This window comes from Numenius arquata, chromosome W, assembly GCF_964106895.1.
Source record: "Numenius arquata chromosome W, bNumArq3.hap1.1, whole genome shotgun sequence".
Lineage (NCBI taxonomy): Eukaryota > Metazoa > Chordata > Aves > Charadriiformes > Scolopacidae > Numenius > Numenius arquata.
Genome location: NC_133615.1, coordinates 9,109,062 through 9,134,983, shown reverse-complemented (window position 1 = coordinate 9,134,983; position 25,922 = coordinate 9,109,062). Strand labels below are relative to the sequence as shown.

At 45.7% G+C, this 25,922-nt stretch overlaps 1 protein-coding gene across 1 annotated transcript in view; it reads left to right on the top strand.

Annotated features, from left to right (window-relative positions):
* Positions 1-3,162, top strand: part of LOC141476630 (E3 ubiquitin-protein ligase RNF38-like) — a 203,746-nt gene extending 200,584 nt beyond the window's left edge. Inside the window, 2 exon segments of the mRNA XM_074165410.1 lie at positions 575-674; positions 1,889-3,162. Coding sequence (XP_074021511.1) covers positions 575-674; positions 1,889-1,951 — 163 coding nt within the window. The 3' untranslated portion in view covers positions 1,952-3,162.
* Positions 3,163-25,922: the final 22,760 nt, after the last annotated feature.

Genomic DNA, 25,922 nt, shown 5'->3' with positions numbered 1-25,922 from the left:
CATGGGTATGAGTTTGAGCCCTTGTCTGCTTTGGAATTTGAAACCATGGTGAACAAAACAAAAGCAATTCTCATTTTACACTGGTCACCTTGAGATAGAATCATAGAATTGCCTAGGTTGGAAGGGACCTTTCAGATCATCTAGTCCAACCGTCAACCTAACACTGACAAAAAACTATCACTAAATCATATCACTAAGCTCCACGTCTACCCGTCTTTTGAATACCTCCAGGGATGGTGCCTCAACCACTTCCCTGGGCAGCCCATTCCAATGCTTAATGACCCTTTCAGTGTAAAAATTTTTCCTAATATCCAATCTGAACCTCCCCTGGTGCAACTTGAGGCCATTTCCTCTTGTCCGATCGCCTGTGACTTGAGAGAAGAGACAGACCCCACTTCTCTACACCCTCCTTTCAGGTAGTTGTAGAGAGCAATACAACCAAAAGTTTGATCATTGTAGATACTCTAGTGGTTTTAAAAAAACCTTTTGCAGACACACCTTATAAGTTGCCTATAGAATAGAAATTATTGCTATTAAATGGGAAAGTTTATAGATATTTGCTGTCTTTTTTTAGGTGTGTAGTGTGTATGTGTGACTTTGAGGCAAGGCAGCTACTTAGAGTCTTACCCTGTAACCACGAGTTTCATGCCAAGTGTGTTGATAAATGGCTTAAGGTAAATAAAATCTTTGTTGGATGTTGGATGCAATTCATAATGTCCTAGTGTGTAGTTTCATTTTTTCTTTAGTTTTCTACTGCATTTCATCTCTTGTTTCTCATTTTTAGTATTTAGGCTCTAAAGTAACAATAAAAGGGCACAAGCTGAATTTTATCTTTTTGTCGTCTCCTTACATTATAGAAATATTCTTTTTTAGTGATTAAAAAAAGATATTTATTTGTATTATAGTTGGAATAGGGTCATTTAAAAAGGAATATGAGGAGAATGAACTTCACTGGTAGAAAGTGCTCCTATAAGAATCCCTCCTATCACTATGAATTTGAATTCTTGGGGCAAATAAAAAAGTATCTATTTTTATAAGTATAAGGCATGATTGAGAGATATTAAAAAAATACTTAGCATGAAATTATGGCTTTATGCATGCTATGAGATATTCTTTCAAAACAAGTTGGGGGGGGAAGACCTAGAAGCAGGACAGTGCAATAGGTTGACAGATAGAACAGCAGTGGTACAGAAGGTGAGAAGGATAGGAATACAGTTTAGAAGGGAGAGATGGGAGAGAGCCCTGAGTAACTTGGTCTGACCTTACAGCTGACCCTGCTTTGAGCAGGAGGCTGGACTAGAGACCTCCTGAGGATCATTCCAACATGTATTATTTTATGAATTGGTGTATTCTCAACAAGTTTTTCACTGAAGGGCTAAACTTTTATGCATGTTCATCTTTGGAGCTGTTTAGTCAGATTGTGTGTTGTGTCTGTTACTAAAAACCCTTCTCTTTCCCCTGCCCCCCCCCCACTCAGCTTTCAAGCTTTGGCCAAGCCTGCATGATAGATTTCTGCTCTTCTGCTGGGATAACAGGGTAGTGAGAGCCTAAAAAGCTGTGATTCATGACAAAGAGCTAGTAAGACTAGGATGCCCTAATATAGGGTACTTTTTTCCACCTCTGTCTTGCTTCTCTAGTGATGGTGGGGTTCTCTGCCCACTGTATTTTTCTTTTGCATTTACAAATCTTTTAGGTCATTTTTACATACTTTAAAGTAACAGAAAATGAATGCACGCTGGGTTTCTCTTTTTTTTTTTTTTTTGTCCCTTTTGGGTACTCTTGATCACTGCAAGTGGCAACTTCATTTTGTTTCTGGGTTGCAGACACTGTTACCGTAATAAGTGTATTTGTCAGTGCATTAATCTTTCTTTTATTTCTCATTTTACAGGCAAATCGTACCTGCCCAATTTGCAGAGCTGATGCTTCAGAAGTGCATCGTGATTCAGAATGACTAATTTAAGAGCACAAATCTGTTTTGGGTGTTCCTTGTCAAGTGTATATATGAACTATCCATTGAACTTACCCACGTGGCTTCCAGCATTCCCTTTACACAAAAGGACAAATGGACATTTCTTTGCACTGTGCAATTTAATTGATTATAAAGCTTATAATTAGTCTTCACAATTGTGAGATTGCTGTACTATGTGATTGGAACTCCAAAGACTTTTTTTAGCTTGATTTTGTGTGTGCACTAACTTTTCCTAGTTTTTGTGTGATCATTCCGACCGTTGCTGCGAGATTACAGTGGACATGACCTTTTAGCATGTGCTTTTATAAAAAGTGGTAACTCCAAACAACATAGCAATCTACCTTCAGATACTGTGAGTGGGCATGAATGGGGGGGAGGGAGTTTGAGAGGATGCGTGAAGTGCACTTGTGAATGGGTGTGTATATGTGTTTGAGACCATATATACCAGCATGTACTAAGAATGTATGTATGTAGTATTAATTATGCTGCAATGTATAATCTTATGTTATTTAAACAGTACTAGTACTGTACACTGGTTTCTTTCCTTGTATTTGGAGTCACACACTGAATACAGAGAGTGCTGCAATTATAGACATTTAATATTTCCTCCCCAATATACTTAATGGTATAAAAAGACTTTTTTACTTGCTATTCAAATAGATGTTATGCTTCCCCTTTATTGGAGGCTTTTACATGTACCTCTAAAGAGTGTGTTCATTACTCAGTATGTGAGTAACCTTGGGTTTTTACACACGACGGGAAATCCAGATTTCAGTATGACAGGTTTACTGGTTATTTTATCGATATAAAGTTGCAATATTGCATAACTCAGTTAACAATGTTAACACTTCCAATTGGTGACTTTAATGATAAAGCTTTTCTGTTCTCCTTCTCGATTCTTCTAGCTGGGTTTTATTTATGTTCAGTTGATTTCAGATTACACTTGAGTTTTGAAGATACTGCACTTTGTTCTCCTCCTCCAAAAGGAAGCTGAAAAGGTGCTGAGGGTCTTGTGCAAAGTTTCTTCACTTTGACCATTACACTTGCTAAGTATGTACTCCTTTAGTATATAAACATTGGCTTTAATCACTTATGTTCTTTGTTTACAAGAGAGTTTGTATACAATTAACTTGTAAGAGGATATGAATTTATTCCTGTGATTTAATGAACAAAATAAAATTTTTAACATTTTTTCAGAGAAGTAGAACTTTCAATTTTTGTGCTTCAAAAAGGATGGGTGGTGGTCATTCACTGCTAGAACACAGTTGTCCTAGGGTGTTGCTTCTTAGCCTTCTGTATTTTCTGATAGGCTTGGCATGACAAAATTTCCCTTATTTCTTTTTATGTCAAGTCTCCAGAATGTTCCACTGTAGAAGAGTAAATTGGTACACCATCCAGAACAAATAATGCTGTGAAATGGAAGGTAACTTTCATTTGATTGTCTTTCAAATAATATTTTTAGTTGTGTGGCTGAAAATATTGACTTCTTTAACACTTCAGACTGTTAAGAACTTAAAGATGTTTCAGTGAAATAACTGGATCTAAACATAACATAGTTAATCAAGGGATGTGATTTTTGGCATCAAAATGTTTTCTCCTAAATTTGGTATTAATACCTTGGTTACAATAGTACAAGTTACACAACTACCAATATTGCTATAACTTGGTGCCAGTCTGGGCTTTGTTTGTTCTTTGTCATTTCTGATGCTTTTGCATGCTTCTGTGCTTGAGTATCAGTTATATTTTCGGACAATGTCATGTTTCCTATGGCGCTTATCCTTCTTTGAGGGTTCTACAAATCAATTAATTACAGCTATTGTTTTTGCTTGTTTCAGATGCTCTTGTCTTTTAGTTACACAAATAGTACTCAAAACTTCAGTATGTCCATACTTGTCAATAATTAAGAATGCTAAATAAAAATATACTGTTATATCAATTTCAAAATATTACAATTTCCCCTCTCCCCCAGGAACAAAAGAATGGACTCCTCACAATAAAATCAAAAAAACTTAAATCACCTACAGTAAACTTTATTTTTTTAGCAAATTAAATCATGTGGCTATTTTAAAAAGCATGTGCTGTATATGTCTTATAATACTTAAGGTCTCTAATATATCTGAGAAAACCCCCAGCCCTAGCTGTACAGATGTAACCATAACAAACACTACCACACTCAGTATTCACTTTGTTTGAAGCATGGAAAGAAGGCATTTGTTCTAAGCTAGATATAAATGTGTAATGAACAAGGCACACTTCATGAACACCAAGGGGAAAGTAGTCTTCTTTCTGTAACTGGAGTAATCTTGGTGTGTAATGTCGCTTTTTCACCAGTAAAACACAGGCAGCTGAAGATTTAGGAGATGGAGTATCTAATTAATTTGGTAAAAGACCAAAAAGTTAATTGTTGCACTCCTTTGGCTGATCTCTTCTGGAATATTACTTCTGTTTGCATGGGAATCTTGCAGATGTGTGCAGACTTGCTTCCTGTGGTTAGTATGTATAAACAGCACACGTGCATGTGTTCCGAATCAGATCAGACCAGCTACAACCAAGTATATTATGGCTGTCAAAAGAGAAGGGGAAGGTGACTTATGCTCAGCTATTAACTGCCACGTGATATGCACATTTGTGTCTAATGATGTCACAGCCCGTTGTAGTGCTTGATGGTACCAGAATCCAGCAAGACAAATAAATGTTCATTGCCTTCCTGCCATATTTACCCAATGGTGAGCAGAGAGGGTATATTAATGGTTCATCATATTAGTACCTGTTGGGTTTGGGTTTTTTTAGGGTTTGGGGTTTTTTTAGCAAGAGCTCTCAAGATAACTTTGACCTGAGAGAGAGAGAGGCTTAAAGGTTTACAGATGTATCCAAGGTCTCATGTTATCATTTTCTTTCCAGAAATCTTACTGTGCTAAGTAAACCTTTTTGTTGTGTGGCTTCTGTAAAGGTTCTTGAATGTGATAACAAGATGTGTTAACAGCTGAGAAATATTTGGAATGGCATTTACCAACCTTTGTTTTACTTCGGAAAACACATTTTTGACTGAGTTATATTTAGACTCCTATAAATGAGCTGTGTGGGTGTTGTGGTTTGGGCTGGAATGTCCACTGAAAAGAATGTCAGATGCTCTCCCCCACCTCTCTCTCCAAGGAGAGGAGGGAGAGAGAAAAAGAGACTTATGAGTTTAGAAGAAACTAAACTACTTTAATGAAATATTAATAAAATAATGAAAAGAAAATAAGGAAATACATACAATATATACAAAACCATATCACGCTCCCAGGATGATGATCACATCACCAGCAGGCACTGGGGAAGTCCCTGACTGGACTCAGCAATTGACAGGAACTGGATTACGGATCTGGATTCAGGAATGCACGGATCGGGATCAAAGGCAGATGAACAGAGTCCTCCTTGGACACCAGCCATTGAGGAAAGAGGGCTGACCCTTTGATCCCTCAGCTTTTATACTGAGCGTGATGCAGATAGGATGGAATACACTGTTGGTCAGTTTTGGGTCACCTGTCCTGTCCTCTCCTCCCCGCAGGTGTGACCCCACTATGCTCTTCTGCTTCTAACCCTCCAACAGGGCAAATAACAAAGTTAGCTGACCTTCATTGTTACAGCAATAAGAATAAGCAAGAGCCTCTCTGCACACCATTCCTTGGCATAAATTATAAATAACCAGGACTTATCTGAGCAGACTACAGTCCAAAAATACGCCATTAATTTCAGAGAGTTCAGTTAGTCAGAAGAGTCAGCTGCAAAGCAAAACTACTGAACAGAAAATCGGTTCTGTTTTACTTTAAAACAGGACATTCCACCCCTTATTCCATACCACTGGCATCATGCTCAGATCACTAATACTTTTAATCTATCAAATCTATACATGCACATATATATATATACACACACACGTCACTCATTTATGATTTATCTTTATACACAAAAGTTCATTAAGTTATTTAGTTCATAATTGCAGGAGTTAATCTATCACAGCAGACTATCAGGGCAGGAAATATGCTATGAAATTCATTGAGATTCGTGTCCATGTGTAGCATGTCCACCTCGAAGAGTTTGCTGGACACCACTTGATGAAGCTAGCTCTGGTTTCATCACCACTATGTTATCCTGAAAAACACTTACTGAATACTGTTAGTATTATGTAGCAATCAACATCATACAGCTCAGAACTGAGTATTCTCACCCAGGGTTAAATTTCCTTGAGGTACACATTGAACTTCTCCATTCTTCAGAATCACCCGCTAAGTACATCCAGGTCCTTGAGCAAAAACAGTCCTACAAATGGGTTTGCCTTTGCCCAAAGTAGGAATAACCCAAGCAGTTTTCCCCAACATATTCTGGCAGCTTGTGGGTGGGCTGCTGAGGAGGCATGGGCAGAGCCAGCACCACTGGTGGCAGATCTAAACGAGGCATACTCACCGGGACCACTACCCCCCCTTATAAAAGAAGCCTTTTGGGAGCACAGGGACCTGGGTGCTGTGGACTGAGCAGGCCAGCAGCGAGTGGGCATCACCAAGGGCGTCACCTGGGAGCACCACCACAAGGTGCAGGATGTGAGGAAGGGCATGCAGGAGGGAACTGAAGCTCTGCCAGCTCAACAGGTGAGTCCTCACCCTCTCGGAAGGAGATTAGCTATGGTCTCCACCTGGAAGAAGGTTGTGCTCTCAACATAAGCCAGAATGGATGTGGGAACCCAGACAGAGCTCCCACAGAAACATACAGCCATCCAGGTCACAGACTACAGGGAGTGCCAGAGCCTTTCACTGGTCATGGGTGGCAGCTATGAGAACTGCTGTGTGTGTTGTGAACAGGTGAACAATCTGCTCAGCCTGGTGGCAGAGCTGCAAGAGGAAGTCAAGAGGTTGAGGTGCATTAGAGAGGCTGAACAAGAAATAGACTGGTGGAGCCAGGCTCTGACTTCCTTGAAACAGAAACAGAAAGTAACCAGGATCAAGGAGCCCTTGTATCCTGACTCTGTCAGGCAGAAGGCAGAAGCCTAAATGAAGAGTGAATGGAGGCAAGTTCATGTCAGGGCAGCAGGCGAACTCCCTCCTTGCCCACCTTGCCCCCGCCCCCAGTACCTCTGAACAATGCCTCCACAGTCAGAAAAGTGTACCACCCCTATCACGACCACACCCACAAGGAGGAAAAGAAGGGTTATGGTTATTGGGGACTCTTTCCTGAGGGAGCTGAAATGCTAATCAACATAACACAACTGAAGCATTAGAACAACTCATTCATCAGTATGGACCTCTTCACCAAAGTGACCAAGGAACACATCTTAGTGGACATAATGTCCAAGACTGGGTTCAAGGGATAGGGATAGATTGGATATTCCACACTGACTACCATACACAAGCTAATGTATTGATTGAAAGAATGAATGGGATGTTGAAGGATGCTAAACAAGATTAAATGATTGAAACATATCAGAATCACAGAATGATATGGGGTCGGAAGGGACCTCTGGAGATCATCTAGTCCAACCCCCCCCTGCCAAAGCAGGTCCACCTAGAGCAGGTTGCACAAGAATGTGTCCAGGCAGGTTTTGAATGTCTACAGAGAAGGAGACTCCACCACCTCTCTGGGCAGCCTATTCCAGGGCTCTGCCACCCTCAAAGTGAAGAAGTTCCTCCTCATGTTTAGATGGAACTTCTTATGTTCAAGTTTGTGCCATTTCCTCTTGTCCTGTCACTGGGCACCACTGAAAAAAGACCGGCCCCATCCTCTTGACACCCACCCTTTAAGTATTTATAGGTGTTGATCAGATCCCCCTCAGCCTTTTCTTCTCCAGAGTAAAAAGACCCAAGTCCCTCAGCCTTTCCTCATAAGAGAGATGCTCCAGGCCCCTAATCATCTTTGTAGCCCTTTGCTGTACCCTCTCCAGCAGTTCCCTGTCCTTCTTGAACTGGGGAGCCCAGAACTGGACACAGTACTCCAGAGGGGGCCTCACCAGGGCAGAGGGGGAGGATGCACCCCAGGATGCCATTGGCCTTCTTGGCCACAAGGGCACATTGCTGCCTCATAGTTATCCTGTTGTCCACCAGGAATCGTCTCTCTCCACAGAGCTGCTCTCCAGGAGGTCAGCCCCCAACCTGTACTGGTGCAGGGGGTTATTCCTCCCCAGGTGCAACACCCTACACTTGTCCTTGTTGAACTTCATCAGGTTCCTCTCTGCCCAATTCTCCAGTCTGTCCAGGTCTCGCTGTATGGTGGCACGGCCTTCTGGTTTGTCAGCCACCCCTCCCAGTTTTGTATCATCAGCAAACTTGCTGCAAACTTCCAGCAAACATAAGCAAACTTCCATCCCCTCATCCAGGTCATTGATGAATATATTGAAGAGGACTGGACCCAGTACTGACCCCTGGGGAACACCACTTGTTATGGACCTCCAACTAGATTCTGTGCCACTAATCACAACCCTCTGAGCTCTGCCTTTCAGCCAGTTTTCAATTCACCTCATTGTCCATTCATCTAATCCACACTTCCTAAGCTTACCTATGAGGATGCTGTGGGACACTGTGTCAAAAGCCTTGCTGAAGACAAGGTAGACAACATCCACTGCCCTCCCCTCATCTATCCATCCAGTCATGCCATCGTAGAAGGCTATCAGGTTAGTCAGACATGATTTCCCCTTGGTGAATCCTTGTTGACTACTTCTGATAGCTTTCTTTTCCTCCACATGCTTTGAGATGACGCCCAGAATGAGGCGTTCCATCATCTTTCCAGGGATGGAGGTGAGGCTGACTGGCCTGTAGTTTCCCAGGTCCTTCTTCTTGCCCTTTTTGAAGACTGGAGTGATATTGGCTTTCCTCCAGTCCTCAGGTACCTCGCCTGTTCTCCAGGACCTTTCAAAGATGATGGAGAGTGGCCCAGCAATGACTTCTGCCAGCTCCCTCAGCACTTTTGGGTGCATCCCAGCAGGACCCAAGATGGAAAAGATGAAGACTCATGAAAATATTGCATGATATTGGAAAAGAAGCACCCCTCAGTATGTTTTGGTGGGTAACCTCATAGTTTCCCAACCTTTCCCTCTGTGTCCAAAAGCTTGGTTGTAATTTTACTTGCTTTTGCTGTAATTTATGTCCTTCTGCATTGCTGTCTTCTTCTGTGTTCTAGATTGTCCTCAAAGATCACCTTCTGAGTGACTTCATCAAATCTGACCTTGACAGTGAAAGAAAAGGGGGGACTGAGAAGAAAAGTACAAACTTAGGCCACTCAATCGGATGAACTTTGCCCTAGTTTTGGTGAAGTTTCCATGAACTCAAGGAGGGAAGACATCGAAGCATGAAAGCTCAGCTAGTTAAAACATCCTTGCCTGACAACAAACCCATGGAAACATGTTCTGAGCACGCAGAAGACAAAGGGACAAAAAACAGCCCAGGCCACTGTCTCTGATGACACAGCCACGTGAAGGAAACCCCACTGTGCACATGAACATTAAGGACTGATTGGACAACTATAGATAAACCTAGGATTGTAATTGGGCAATAGCCCACTTGTATATTCTATATAACCTGTGTATTACTTATGATTAGGGTCCCTCAGAACTGGGCTGGAGCACCATATGTGCATCGCAGTAAAGAATTTCCCTTTCTAATTCTATACTTAAGGGTGTCCATGTCTCCTTCCTCAGTTGGCAAGAAAGAATCCCATGACATAATTTCTTAACAGATGCTAGATGGGCCAACTAGGGACAACAGTCTTCTGTATCTGCTACTGATGAACAAGGATGAACTAGTCAGATATGTGACAACTAATGAATGCCTTGACTACAGCAACCAAGAAACAGTGGAGCTAAAGATCCTGAGAGGACTGAGGAAGAAAAGTAACAGAGCACAGACCTTGCATTTCAGGGAGCAGACTGGCTTATTCAGGGGACTGGTGAGTAGGATCCTGTGGGAAGGCAACTGTGAAGGGAAAAGGAGATCCAGAGAGCTGGCAGGACTTCAACGGCAAGCTCCTCCAAGCACAAGAACAGGCTATTCAGATCCTCATGGAAATGAGTAGCTATATCAGGAATCTAACTTGGCTAAGCAGGGAACTCATGACTGAGCTTCAATGCAAAAAGGATGTATACAGGAGGTAGAAGCAAGGACAAACTACAAAGGCAAAATATAGAAGCATTGCCTGGACATGCAGGGATGGTGTTAGGAAAGCCAAAGCTCAGCTAGAGTTGAAACTGGCAAGGGATGTCAAGGGTGAAAACAAGAGCATCTACTTCTACCTTAACAAGAAACAATAACCAGGGGAAATTTGGGCTCTCTACTGCATGGGGTAGGAAATTTAACAATGGAGACACAAATAAGTCTGAGTTACTGTAGTGGTCCTATCTGGAAGACTACTATACATCAAGGAGTTAATGATCCACATAACAGTTGACCTGACTAGATGCAGACCTGTACTGTGCTGCGTATATCACATTGCTGCAGGATAAACTTAGCCTTATAATCATAACTGTATCAGATTTACGTGGCAAGGTTTTGGTAGTGGGAGGGGCTGCAGGGGTGGCCTCTGTGAGAAGAGACATGGGGCTGCTATTGTGCCAGACACAGCCAGTTCCAGCCAGCTCTTTAATGGACCCACTGCTGGCCAAAGCTGGTAGCAGCTCTGTGAAAACATATTTAAGAAAGGGTAAAGTGCTACACAGCAGTGAGAGAGAAGAAAAAGTGAGTCACCAAGGTTGGTTAAAAATGAGGGGGAGGAGGTGTTCCAAGATCAGGTGCAGATATCCCCCTGCAGCATGTGGAGAGGCCTACGGTGGAGCAGTTCTTCAAGGACTGTAGCCTGTGGGAAGGACCCACACTGGAGCAGGGAAAAAGTGAGGATGAAGGTGTGGCTGAGAGGAACTGTTATGGACTGACTACATCTCTCCATTCCCCATCCCCTCTTGGTGGGAGGGGAGGGAGGAGGTTGAAAAGCAGGAATGAAGGAGTGAAATTTAGCCTGGGAAGAAGAGGGGGTGGAGGGAAGGTGTTACGATGTTTTAGTTTTTGTCTTTGTTTCTCACTATCCAAATCTATTTTCATTGGCAATAAATTCCCTCCTTGCCCATCTCGCCCTCCCCGGTACCTCTGAAGAACAGATATGAGGTTCTGGTTGAGGAAGGCCAGCCAAGTGAGGATGTGGATGATGTGCAATCTACATCAGAGATGCCTCCACAGTCAAAAAAGCGTACCGCCCATATCACGACCACACCCACAAGGAGGAAAAGAAGGGTTATAGTTGTTGGTGACTCCTTCCTGAGGGATACAGAGGGCCCAATAAGCTGGGTGGACCCTCCTCATAGGGAAGTCTGCTGTCTTCCTGGGGCCTGGGTTAAGGATGTCACCAGGAAACTTCCTGGCTTGGTACTGTCCTCAGACTATTACCTTACTATTGATCTTCCATGTAGGTGAGGAGGAAGCTGCGACTCGCAGTTCAAAAGCAATAAAAAGAGACTTCAGGGAGTTGGGAGGGTTGGTAAGGGAATCTGGGGCACAGGTTATTTTTTCCTCGCTCCTTTCAGTTGCGGGCAATGACGCTGGGAGGAACAGATGGATCCAGTCTATTAATACATGGCTCTGTGGCTGGTGTCACCGCCACAGTTTTGGTTTTTTTGACAATGGGATGGCCTACACGGCACCGGGCTTGCTGGCATCAAATGGGAGACACCTTTCTCAAAGGAGGAAGAGGGTCTTTGCCCAAGAGATTGTGGGGCTGATTGACAGGGCTTTAAACTAGATGTGAAGGGGGAGGGGGATAATAATATCAGGCTTGTCTGTGACAAGCTGTGGGGTATCACATCAGGGTTAGAGGGACAGGGTGCTAGTAAGGGCCTTCAACCTGTTGCCCTGAGGCATGCTGGGGACACTGCATTGCAGTCAAAGTCTTATGCAGATGAGCCAGGGGCTCCTGAGGTAGTTGAAGTCAACAGGGAAACACCTGTGAGACACCTCAAGGGGTGTTCCCCTAAGAAGATGGCACAGCCAACAGCCCAGCTGAAGTGCCTCTACACAAATGCATGCAGCATGGGCAACAAACAGGAGGAGTTGGAAGCTACCGTGCTGCTGGAAAGATATGACATAGTAGCCATTACTGAAACCTGGTGGGATGAATCCTACAACTGGAGTGTGGCTATTGAGGGCTACAAGCTCTTCAGAAGGGACAGGTGAGGAAGGAGGGGCGGAGGTGTTGCCCTCTATGTTAAGGAAATAAGTGTGAGGAGATGTCCCTAAAGCCCTCCCTGGGGTCAGATGAAGAGAGAGTTGAGAGCTTGTGGGTGAGGATTAAGGGGCAGGCCAATATGAGGGACACTGTTGTGGGTGCTTATTACAGGCCACCTGATCAGGATGGGGAAGTTGATGAGGTCTTCTACAGTCAGCTCAAAGTAGCCTTGCAATCACAGGCTTTGGTTCTCATGGGGGACTTGAATCACCCTGATATCTGCTGGGAAGGCTACACAGCCAGGCATGTACAGTCCAGGAGGTTCCTCCAGTGTATTGATGATAAATTTTTGCTTTCCATAGAGCACAAGACCTCTTGATCCCCAGGTGTAAGAAATCAAGCAAGAAAGGGAAGAGACCAGCATGGCTGAGTTGGGACCTGCTGGTCAAACTAAAATGCAAGAAGGAACCGCACAGGCAGTTCAGGCAGGATCAGATATCCTGGGAAGAGTATAGGGATGCTGCCCGGTTATGTAGGGAGGAGGTCAGGAAGGCCAAGGCGTGGCTGGAGCTGAACCTGACAAGGGATGCTAAGAATAACAAGACGGGCTTCTACAGGTATGTCAATCAGAGAAGGAAGGTGAAAGAAAGCGCACCCCCCCATGATGAGCAAGAATGGCAAATTAGTAACAACAGATGAGAAGACAGTTCTCAACAACTTTTTTGCCTCGGTCTTCACTGTCAACCTCTCTCCTCACACCTCCCGAGTTGAAGGACCAGGCAAAAACAGGGATTATGAGAATGAAGAACCACCCACTGTAGGAGAAGATCAGGTTCGAGACCGTCTAAGGAACCTGAAGATACATAAGTCCATGGGACCTGATGAAATCCATCCACGGGTCCTGAGGGAGCTGATGGATGAAGTTGCTAAGCCGCTTTCCATTATATTTGAAAAGTCATGGCAGTCTGGTAAAGTTCCCACTGACTGGAAAAGAGGAAACATAACCCCATTTTCAAAAAGGGAAAAAAGAAAGACCTGGGGAGCTACAGGCTGGTCAGTCTCACCCCTGTGCCTGGCAAGATCATGGAGCAGATCCTCCTGGAATCTCTGCTAAGGCATGTGGAAAATAAGGAGGTGATTGGTGACAGCCAACATGGCTTCACAAAGAGCAAGTCATGCCTGACAAATCTGGTGGCCTTCTCTGACGGCGTTAGAGGGTCGGTGGTGAAGGGGAGAGCAACAGACATCATCTACCTGGACTTGAGCAAAGTATTCAACGCTGTCCTGCATGACATCCTTGTCTCTAAGTTGGAGAGACAGATTTGATGGATGGATGGACGGACCACTCGGTGGATCAAGAGCTGGCTAGATGGCCACACTCAAAGGATTGCAGTCAACAGCTCAGTGTCCAACTGGAAGCCAGTGATGAGTGGCATTCCTCAGGGGTCAGTACTGGGACCAGTGCTGTTTAACATCTTTGTCAGAGACATGGACAGTGGGATTGAGTGCACCCTCAGCAAGTTTGCCAATGACACCAAGCTGTGTGGCACGGTAGACTTGCTGGAGGGAAGGGATGCCATCCAGAGGGACCTGGACAGGCTTGAGAGGTGGGCCCGTGGAAACCTCATGAAGTTCAACCAAGCCAAGTGCAAGATCCTGCACCTAGGTCATGGCACTCCCAGGCACAAATACAGGTTGGGCGGAGAATGGCTGGAGAGCAGCCCTGAGGAGAAGGACTTGGGGGTGTTGGTGGATGAGAAGCTCGACATGAGCCAGCAATGTGCGCTGGCAGCCCAGAAAGCCAACCGCATCCTGGGCTGCATCAAAAGAAGTGTGACCAGCAGGTCGAGGGAGGTGATTCTGCCCCTCTACTCCGCTCTGGTGAGACCCCACCTGGAGTACTGTGTCCAGCTCTGGAGTCTTCAGCACAGGAAGGACATGGACCTGTTGGAACGGGTCCAGAGGAGGGCCACAAAGATGATCAGAGGGCTGGAGCTCCTCTCTTATGAAGACAGTTCAGCTGAGAGAGTTGGGGTTGTTCAGCCTGGAGAAGAGAAGGCTCTGGGGAGACCTTATAGCAGCCTTCCAGTACCTAAAGGGGGCCTAAAAAAAAAACCAAAAGCAATAAAACACAAAAAAAAGAAAAAAAAATAAAATCAGTAGCCCGAAGAGATCAGCCATGGTTACAACTCGACAGAAGGCTGTTAAAAAAACTGTGGGTACCCAAACAGAGGCCGCACACAAACATGCAGGCATCCAGGCAACTGGCTGCAGCGAGTGCTGGAACCTTGCAACAAAGGATGGCAGAGACAACACGTGTATTAGGTGTGAGCAGATCAACGCTCTGCTTAACATGGTGGCTGAACTGAAGGAAGAGGTGAAAAGACTAAGGTCCATAAGGGAATGTGAAAGGGAGTTAGACCTGTGGTATCAGACTCTGCAGACTCCCTTAGCAGAGGGAGATGATCCAAGGAACAGGGGGGAATGGATACAGGTGCCTGTTAGAAGAGGCAAGGGAAACCCCTCACAGCCCCCCTCACCTTACCATTTGCCCTTGCACAACAAGTATGGGGCACTGGAGGTTGAGGGTGAGAAGGTAGAAGAAACACCCTCTGGGGGGTTGCCTATAGCAAATCAGTCCCCCCCCCGCATCAGAACTTGTACCCTAAAAAAAAAGAGGAGGGTAATTGTTATTGGTGATTCCCTTCTGAAGGGAACAGAGGGCCCCATATGTCAGCTGGATCCTTCCCACAGGGAAGTCTGCTGCCTCCCTGGGGCCCGGGTCAGAGATGTTACCAGAAGGTTTCCTAGTCTGGTGCACCCCTATGGTTACTATCCCTTAGTAGTTATACAAGTGGGAAGCAACGAGGTTGATAAGAGAAGCTTAAAAGCAATCAAAAGGGACTTCAAGGCCCTTGGGAAACTGGTTGAGGGAACAGGGGCACAGGTAATTTTTTCATCGATACCCTTAGTTGCAGGTTGGAATAGGAAGTCAGGCATGATTAACAAGTCGCTCAGAGGCTGGTGCCACCAACAAAATTTTGGGTTTTTTGATCTTGGGGAATTTTATATGGCACCTGGTCTGCTAACTACAGATGGAGTACATCTGTCTCAGAGGGGGAGAACTGGCACATGAGTTGTCAGGGCTTGTCAAAAGGGCTTTAAACTAGGCTCGAAGGGGGAGGGGGTTAAACACAGGTACACTAGAGATGAGCCTAAGGATAGCCTTCAGCCTGCCATTTCACTTGAGGCGGATAACAACGATAATATCAGAAGGGTCTGTGGCAAGTGGCAGGATGACACATCAGGGTTGGAAGGATGGGGTGAGAGCAAGGCCCTCCAACCTCCATACAGTAGCGAAGTCATAAGGAGAAGTAATAGGTTGGCAACTACAGAAGGGACTAAACATGGTTGGGTGGGAAATAGGGCTCATCCCCCCCAAAGAGTGGCAAGACAATCAGCCCAGCTGAAGTGCATCTACACAAGCGCACGCAGCATGGGCAGCAAACAGGAGGAGCTTGAGGCCATTATACAGCAGGAAAAATATGATATAGTTGCCATCACAGAAACGTGGTGGGATGAATCCTATGACTGGAGTGTGGCCATCGATGGATACAAGCTGTTCAGAAGGGACAGGAGAGGAAGAAGGGGTGGAGGTGTTGCCCTCTATGTAAAGAAGTGGCTCGAGTGTGAAGAGTTGTTGCTAAAGAATAGACATGAACAGGTCGAAAGCTTATGGGTAGGAATTAGGGATCAGGACAACAAAGGGAACCTTGTGGTAGGAGTCTACTACAGGCCGCCTGACCAGGCGGAGCCTGTCAATGATGTCTTCTTACTCCAGCTTGAGGAGGCATCACGATCACAGGCTCTCATCCTGATGGAGGATTTCAACCACCCCGACATCTGTTGGATAAGCAACACAGCTGGCTGCAGTCACTCCAGGAAGCTCCTAGAGTGCCTAGATGACAACTTCTTGAGACAAGAAATTAACAGCCCTACTCGAGGAGATGCATTGTTGGACTTGTTGGTCACAAATGCAAGCAAAATCATCAGGGATGTCAAAGTTGAAGGCAGCCTGGGCTGCAGTGATCATGCCCTAGTGCAGTTCACTGTCCTAAGGAGTTTGAAGCGCACGAGAAGCACAGTTAGGACGCTAAATTTTAAGAAAGCAAACTTCCAGCTCTTCAAGGAGTTAATAAATAGGACCCCGTGGGAAATGGCCCTCAAGGACAAGGGAGCGGAACAAAGCTGGCAGATCTTTAAGGACGCTCTCTATAGAGCACAAAAGATCTCAATCCCCACATGTAGGAAATTGGGCAAGGAGGGCAAGAGACCACCATGGTTGAGCTGGGACCTGCTGGTCAAACTAAAGGGCAAGATGGAGCTACACAGAAAATGGAAAAAGGGACAGGCATCCTGGGAAGAGTATAGGGACGTTGCCCGGCTGTGTAGGGATGAGGTCAGGAAGGCCAAGGCACAGCTAGAACTGAATTTGGCAAGAGATGTAAAAAAAAGCAAGAAAGTTTTCTACAGGTACATTAACCAGAAAAGGAGGGTCAAAGAAAACGTACTCCCCCTGATGAGCAACAGTGGGGAACTTGTATCAATGGAGGAGGAGAAGGCGGAAGTTCTCAACAACTTTTTTGCCTCAGTCTTCACTGGCAACCCCTTTCCTCCTAGCTCCCATGTTGATGGCCCACAAGTTGGAGACCAAGGTGACAAAGTCCCTCCCACTGTAAGTGAAGACATAGTACGTGATCAACTGAGGAACCTGAAGATATACAAGTCCATGGGACCTGATGAAATACACCCCAGAGTCCTGAAGGAACTGGCTGATGAAGTTGCCAAGCTGCTTTCCATGATATTTGAAAAGTCGTGGCGGTCAGGTGAAGTCCCTGCGGACTGGAAGAGAGGAAACATCACACCCATTTTTAAAAAGGGTAGAAAAGAGGACCCTGGGAACTACCGACCTGTCAGCCTCACCTCTGTGCCTGGGAAGATCATGGAACAGATCCTTCTAGATGCCATGCTTGGGCACATGGAGAACACGGAGATGATTCAAGATAGCCAGCATGGCTTTACTAGGGGCAGGTCCTGCCTGACTAACCTAGTGGCCTTCTATGATAGAGTGACTAGGTCAGTAGATAAGGGACGACCTATGGACGTGATCTATCTGGACTTCTGTAAGGCCTTTGACACAGTTCCTCACAACATCCTGCTTGCCAAATTGGAGGGATACGGATTTGATGGGTGGACTGTTCAGTGGATAAGGAATTGGCTGGATGGTCACACCCAGAGGGTGGTACTCAATGGCTTGAAGTCCAGATGGAGAGCAGTGACTAGTGGTGTCCCTCAAGGGTCCGTCCTGGGACCAGTACTGTTTAACATTTTTATCAACGACATAGAGGGATTGAGAGCACCATTAGCAAGTTTGTAGATGACACCAAGCTGTGTGGTGTTGTCGATACACCAGAGGGACGGGATGTCATCCAGAGGGACCTGGACAGGCTGGAGAGGTGGGCCCAGGTGAACCTTATGAGGTTCAACAAGAGCAAGTGCAGGATTCTGCACCTGGGAAGAAACAATCCTCAGTATAAATACAGACTGGGGGATGAGGTATTAGAAAGCAGCCCTGAGGAAAGGGACTTGGGGGTGCTGATGGATGAGAAGCTGGACATGAGCAGGCAATGTGCACTTGCAGCCCAAAAGGCCAATCGCATCCTGGGCTGCATCAAAAGAAGTGTTGCCAGCAGATCCAGAGAGGTGATTCTGCCACTTTGCTCTGGTGAGACCTCACCTGGAGTACTGTGTGCAGGTCTGGAGCCCTCAATATAGAAAGGACATGGACCTGATGGAGCGGGTCCAGAGGAGGGCCACCAAAATGATCAGGGGGCTGGAGCACCTCTGCTATGAGGACAGGCTGAGGGAGTTGGGGTTGTTCAGCCTGGAGAAGAGGAGGCTCCGGGGAGACCTAATAGCGGCCTTCCAGTACCTGAGGGGGGCCTACAGGAAGGCTGGGGAGAGTCTGTTTACAAAGGCCTGCAGTGACAGGATGAGGGGCAATGGTTTTAAGTTGGAGAAGGGGAGATTTAGATTGGATATTAGGAAAAAGTTCTTTACCATGAGGGTGGTGGAACACTGGAACAGGTTGCCCAGGGAGGTGGTTGAGGCCCCTTCCCTTGAGATATTCAAGGTGAAGCTCGACGAGGCCCTGGGCAACCTGGTCTAGTTGGGGGTGTCCCTGCTGACTGCGGGGAGGTCGGACTAGATGACCTTTGGAGGTCCCTTCTGGCCTGGACCAATCTATGAATCTATGAATCTACAGGAGAGATGGGGAGGGACTCTTTATCAGGGAGTGAAGTGATATGACGAGGGGTAATGGTTTTAAACAGAAAGAGAGTAGTTTTAGATTAGATATTAGGAAGAAATTCTTTCCTGTGAGGGCGGTGAGACACTGGAACAGGTTGCCCAGAGAAGTTGTGGATGCCCCATCCCTGGAAGCGTTCAAGGCCAGGCTGGATGGGGCTTTGAGCAACCTGTTCTAGTGGGAGGTCTCCCTGCCCATGGCAGGGGGATTGGAACTCGATGATCTTTAAGGTCCCTTCCAACCCAAACCAGTCTATGATTCTATGTGCCAGCTACTGGGAGGAACCAGGGTGAGTGAGGCATGTAAGGAGTTCATTGCCAGTGGTTGGAGTGTGACCACAGATCACAAATCTGCGTGACTGGGTGCCAGCTGCTGGGAGGGGAGTGGGACTGGAGTGTTTATATCTTCCCCAAACCTGGTGTGTGTGTATGTAATTTGCTAGCAAACATCAAGCTGGACTAGGCAGCGAGTAGGAGCCAGAGGTCCAGGCAGGGATATTAGATGGGCAGAGGGTTTGTGCTGGTATTTGGGGGGACGACTTGCGAGTGTGGAGTTCCTGTGAGATTAGTGTGTGAGTATGTGCATCTGTTTGCTAGCGAGCACCAAGCTGGACTAGGCAGTGAGTAGGAGATACGTGGAGTAGTTAAGAGGGCTCGGGATCCAGGCAGGGATATCGGATGGAGAGGTGGGATATGCTGGTACTTGAGGTAGCCGTGAATATCCATATGCTTATGAACCTAGAGAGTGGGGGTATATGTATTATCATTAGTGAACTTCAATCTCTACCAGATGGAGAGAAGGAGGGGGATTTTGGCGTCTATATTTGTTTTATATGCATCCTACGTGTAGATGCTGTTGAAGATAGTGCCTTGTCTGTGGCAGTTTGTGCAGCCAGCCATGTCAGTGTCCTTTGTGTGTGTGTACCGGGAGTACATGACAAATTTTGATAGTGGAGGGTGGACTGCAGGGGTGGCTTCTGTAGGAAGAAGTAAGGGGCTGCCCTGTGCTGGACACAGCTGGTTACAGCCATCTCGGCAATGGATCCACTGCAGGCCAAAGCTGAGTCAATCAGCAAAGTTTGTGGTACCTCTGTGAAAGCATAATTAAGACAGTGTAGAAAATGCTGGACAGAGAGAGGAGGAGGGAACAAAAAGGAGTGAGAAACAGCAGAAGGAACACTAAGATCAGAGGAGGAGGTGCTCTATGGTGGAGCAGATATACCCTGAAGCCCATGGAGGACCCACACCATAACAGATATTCCTGTTAGGACTGCAGCCTGTGGAAAACTCACACTGGAGCAGAAGAAAGGTATGAGAAAGAAGGAGCAGCAGAAAGAAGAGAAACCACTATGTACTGACCGTAACACTTGCCCCCTCCCGCCCTGGTCAGCACCACTCACTGCCTTGCTGAAGGGACTGAGTGTAACCTGTGGTAATAACCACAGTAGTGGGGGGATAGGACTCTGGAGTGAAGGAGTGAAGTTTATCCTGGGAAAATGGAATGAAAGGTGTTTTCCCTATGTCCTTTAATGTTTACCTTTTTTATTTTACAATATTCAAATCAGTACTCAAATATTTATATTAATTACAATAAATTAAGTTAAATTCCCCAATTAGAGTCTGTTTTGTCCACAACAGACTTTGGTAAGCGATCTCACTGTCTTTATGTCAGCCCATCAACTTTCTCATTCCTGTTCTTCCTATTTTCTCCCCCTGTCCTGCTGAGTGGGAGGGAGTGAGTGAGCAGCAGTGTGGGACCTTGGCTGCCAGCCAAGGCTAACTGTTCTGCACTGGGGTGGAAGCGGGGAGAAGAGAGAGAGAGAGATGCAGGGTTCTTTCTGGATCTCAATAAGGAAGGCCCAACAACAAATGGCTCAATAACTGCTTTAATAAGGCATGTGCAGAAAATCCTGTAGTCAGAGGTCGATGTTCACAAAGGAGACAGAGGAGTCCTGCAAAGACTTTATTTGAATAAAGGGAGAGTCCACTGGGGCATTCCCCTGTGGGGTCTCTCGATTTTCCAGAGGATGCAGCCTCCATTTTATCCTAATTCCCTGGCCGCATGTAACCCTCTTCCTTTCCCCATTGGCTGAGGTACTTGGAAGGTACAGACTTCTCAATCCGCCTACTACATAAAAGTTTAACTTTTGCGGTTTTTCAATTGCCTAACTTTTGCATTTTCAGTTAATTCCCCTATTTTTCAGTTATCTCACTCCTGCAATTTCAGTTAACTTCCCTGTTTGTGGAGACACTCTTATCCCTATCTTATCAACAGGTAACAAATGTTACCTTTCTCTTAGCTTTTTTGGCTGAGCATGCTGTCATATGGTATGGAATATTCCTTGAATGAATTTGGGTGAGCTGTCCTGGCTATGTCCCCTCCCAACCTCTTTCCCACCCCCAGCCTACTGGCCTTTGGCACGGGGATGGGGGGCTGGAAAGACAGCTTTGATGCTGTGTGAGCACTGCTCAGCAGTAGCCAAAACACTGATGTGTTATCAACAGTGTTCTAGCTACAAATACAAAGCACAGAATGATGAGGGTTGCTATGGGGAAAGTTAACTCCATCCCAACCAAATTCAATAAACCTCCCTTAGCTAACGTGGAAGTGCAACACTAGTCTCCTTCACTTCAGTCTCAGACTATTACCCTTATCCTTGATCTTCATTTTACATGGGCCAGACTACCATTCCCATCCTTCTGCTTTCTATTATGCACCCTCATCTTGGTCTTCCAGAGCATAGTTTTGTTGTAGGTCTCCCTTTAGTTTTCTTTCCAATCCCCCCACTCTCCTTCAACATACTTTACTAACCATTACATCACTCCTCAGCTTCTACTCATTTGTTTTCATTCCCTTATCTGTCTCACCACCTCCGTGCCACAGGATCCAATCCTGGATCCTGGCTGAATGTTTTGGCTCTTGCCCTCCATAGCCATGCTTTGGGCAGACCACAAATGGGAGCAACAGTGTGAAACATAGGCTTCACCTGTGATCCTCTTGGGGAGCAAGCTGAGAGTTTTTATCACTACAGAAACTGTTTAGCTCTCTCTAAACAGACTGATTTTCTAGAAAGCCAGACAAATGGTTTCATAGCCAGAAGTAGGTCACCATGTTGTACAGGTCTGAAAAAAAAAGGTCTGGAAATCTTACCAGATACCATGATTTGCTTTTTCTCTTCTGGGCCCTCCCTTGAGATTCCACTTCTCAGCCATTTCATCTGGGTCACTGTCTTCTAGTCCATACCTGCTGTAAGTGCTACAATTCTCATTACAACAAGCTCATTACTATTATCCTGAGCAAACCAAACCATAAGTCCCTCTCAGGGCAAAGGCAGAATGACCCTTTGGCTCTCATGAAACGAAATAATTTAATTTAGAATAAGAACCTTACCAAAACACTGTCTATGTAATGTACCATATGTGACCAAAATATTAAAAAACACTTGCATGCATTAGTTTGGCAGATATTACCGATTCTTTGTATGCATTTCATGGGAATCTGTATTTCAAATAGAGCCCTTGCCACAGGTTAGGTCTGTGTTTATAATCTTGTTTTTCTCAAACCCCTTAAACCTGAAAGAAACAGTGCACTCAGTTCCTTTCAGGGTATGGGGTTATCCTTCACTCCCCAGGAAACCTGCTTTAATTAATTAAGCCAACATGCCAGTAATACACAGTGAAGCACCCATAGAACAATCTTTTTACAAACCTCCCACATGCTTGATTGCCACCTCATATTTGTTTGTTCTTTCTTTATTATCTTTCTTACTCTTAAATTGTTGTAAATAAGACTGAAGGACCAAGCTAGGCTGGTCATGCAAGTACAGCAGGAGTAATACACATATTCTTCCTTTCCTGCCTAAAACTACTAAATATCTGTCATATTCTTTACCACAGCCTGGGAGGATTACAAAGAAATTGTCCAAGCAGCCAGGGATCAGGTTAGGAAAGCTAAAGCCCAGATAGAGTTATATCTGACCAGGGACATCAAGGGCAACAAGAAAACCTTCTATAGGTACGTCAGTGACAAAAGGAAGACTAGGGAAAATGTGGGCCCACTCAGGAAGGAAACAGGAGACCTGGTCACCCGGGATACGGAGAAGACTGAGGTACTGAATGACATTTTGCCTCGGTCTTCACTGGTAAGGGCTCTAACCATGCTGCCCAAGTTGCAGGAGGCAAAGGCAGGGACTAGGAGAATGAGGTACCACCCACTGTAGGAGAAGACTAGGTTCGAGACCAGCTGAGGAGCCTGAAGGTACACAAGGGACCTGATGAGATTCATCTGCGGGTCCTAAGGGAACTGGTGGATGAAGTTGCCAAGCCACTATCCATCATATTTGAGAAGTCATGGCAATCTGGTGAATTTCCCACTGACTGGAAAATGGGATACATAACACCCATTTTTAAAAAGGGAAAAAAGAAAGACCCAGGGAACTACAGGCCTGTCAGTCTCACCTCTGTGCCCGGCAAGATCATGGAGCAGATCCTCCTGGAAACTCTGCTAAGACACGTGGAAAATAAGGAGATGATTGGTGACAGCCAACATGGCTTCACTAAGGGGAAATTGTGCCCGACAAATCTGGTGGCCTTCTCTGACGGCATTAGAGCGTCAGTGGAGAAGGGGAGGGCAACAGACGTCATCTACCTGGACTTAAGCAAAGTATTCAACACTGTCCTGTATGACATCCTTGTCTCTAAATTACAGAGACATGGATTTGATGGATGGACAACTTGGTGAATAATGAACTGGCTAGACAGCCACACTCTAAGAGTTGTGGTCAATGACTCGCTGTCCAAGGGTACAGCAGTGATGAGTGGTGTTCCTTAAGGGTCAGTACTAGGAACGGTACTATTTAACATCTTTGTTGGTGACATGGATGTTGGGACTGAATGCACTCTCAGCAAGTTTGCCAACAACACCAAGCTGTGTGGAGTGGTCAACACACTGGAGGGAAGGGATGCCACCCAGAGGGACCTTGAAAGGCTTGAGATTCTGGGGAGACCTTATAGCAGCTTTCCAGTGTCTGAAGGGCACCAACAATAAAGCTGAAGAGGGACATTTTACAAGGGCGTGTAGTGATAGGATGAGGGGTAACGGCTTCAAACTGGAAGAGGGGAGATTTACATTAGATATCAGGAAGAAATTTTTCACTATGAGGGTGGCGAGGCACTGGAACAGGTTGCCCAGGGAAGTTGTGGAGGCCCCATCCCTGGAGGTGTTCAAGACCAGGCTGGATGGGGCTTTGAGCAACCTGGTCTAGTGGGAGGTGTCTCTGCCTATGGCAGGGGGATTGGAACTCAATGATCTTTAAGGTCCCTTCCAACCTAAACCATTCTATGATTCTATGATATAGCTAGTGCTCTGCTCAAACAATTAGGCACAAGGAGTAATATCCTTTCATCTTCTCTTGCTGTCCTAGGCCATGCTGAAGTGGAACATGCCAGTAAATAGAAAGACTAAATCTTCTCCACCTCGGTCCTAAAGTCTAGTCTTCATTTACATGTTGAACTCAGATTAGTATGAGTGGTGTATTCAGCACTGAGCTCTCCTTGAAAGCTTTTTATTTAACTTTTCATTTATATGAATAGCTCTGTTGAACAACAGTATTATTTTTCCTCTGTGGTTTTCAAGTTGGGAAAGAAAAGTAACTTTAGTGTCTGACAGATTGATTGACATTTTACATGTCCCTGCTGGTAAGTGAAAGAACTGCTTTGTGGACTGTAAAACTGCCTGAAAGAAGGAAGCAGGAGTCCAGAGAATCACAGAATTGCAGGGGCTGTAAGGGGCTGTTATGGTTTGAGAGAACCCATAACAATCTATTGTCGTTAGACAATTATTCTATCACCCGATGACCCCTCCCCACCCGGAAAGGGGAATCGGGGAACACAAAGAAACACGAGGGTTGAAATATAAATAGATTTAATAGGATAAGACTAAATAATTAACAATAATACTAAAGAACCAGTATTAATCCCGATACTGATATAAGATATACAGGAATTATACTCAGCCAATTCTATCAGTAGGAAGCTGTGCACTCCCAGCAGTGGACAGCGAATATCGGACACTGCGAGCGCAATGGCTTCAGGAGGAAGGGAAGGCCTCAGGGCTCCGGCACCGGGGCAAGGAGTTGTCTGGACCCGCCGCCATCAGGGAGAGAGCCCGCTACACAGCAAACTTTTCTAATTTATATTGGATGTGACGTTCATGGTATGAAATAATCCTGTTGGCCAGCCCAGGTCAAGTGCCCAGACCTTGCTCCTCCTTGTCCCTGCAGGGCAAGGCTCGAAAACACTAACCTTGAATCCCACAGAGCCTGGCTGGCTATAAAGTAAATATTTTCACAAATTCAGACACTAGAGTCTTCTAAAAGTGCAATTTTCCCCATCATTAGAAGAAAAGTTAGTCCTGTGTCTTTCACCCCAGGACAGGGGCATTCAGAGATCATCTAGTCCAACCCCCCTGCCGTAGCAGGATCACCTAGAGCAGGCTGGACAGGAACGCATTCAGGCAGGTTTTGAAGATCTCCAGAGAAGGAGACTCCACAACCCCTCTGGGCAGTCTGTTCCAGTGCTCTGGCACCCTCAAAGTAAACAAGTTTTTCCTTATGATCAGATGGAATTTCCTGTGTTCCAGTTTGTGTTCATTGACCCTTGTCCTGTCTACGGCAAGGCTGAAAAAAGCCTGACCCCATCCTCTTGAGACCCGCCCTTTAGATATTTATAAGCATTGATGAGATCTCCTCTCAGTCTTCTCTTCTCCAGGCTAAACAGACCCAGGTCTCTCAGCCTTTCCTCATAAGAGAGGTGCTCCATTCCCTTGATCATCTTTGTAGTCCTCTGCTGGACTCTTCCCTGTCCTTCTTGAACTGGGGGGCCCAGAACTGGACACAGTACTCCAGATGTGGCCTCACAAGGGCAGAGTAGAGGGGGAGGATAACCTCCCTTGACCTGCTGGCCACACTTTTTTTGATGCACCCCAGGATGCCATTGGCCACCAGGGCACATTGCTGCGTCATGGTCAACTTGTTGTCCACCAGGACTCCCAGGTCTCTCTCTGCAGAGCTGCTTTCCAGCAGGTCAGCCCCTAACCTGTACCAGTGTATGGGACTATTCCTCCCTAGGTACACCACCCTACGCTTGCCCTTTTTGAATTTCATTAGGTTCCTCACCACTCAACTCTCTAGCCTGTCCAGGTCTCACTGAATGGCATCACAGCCTTCTGGTGTGTCAGCCACTCCTCCCAGTTTTGTATCATCAGCAAAGTTGCTGAAGGTACACTCTGTCCCCTCATCCAGATCGTTGATGAATATATTGAACAAGACCGGACCCAGTACTGACCCCTGGGGAACACTGCTAGTTACAGGCCTCCAACTGGACTCTGCACCGCTGATCACAACCCTCTGAGCTC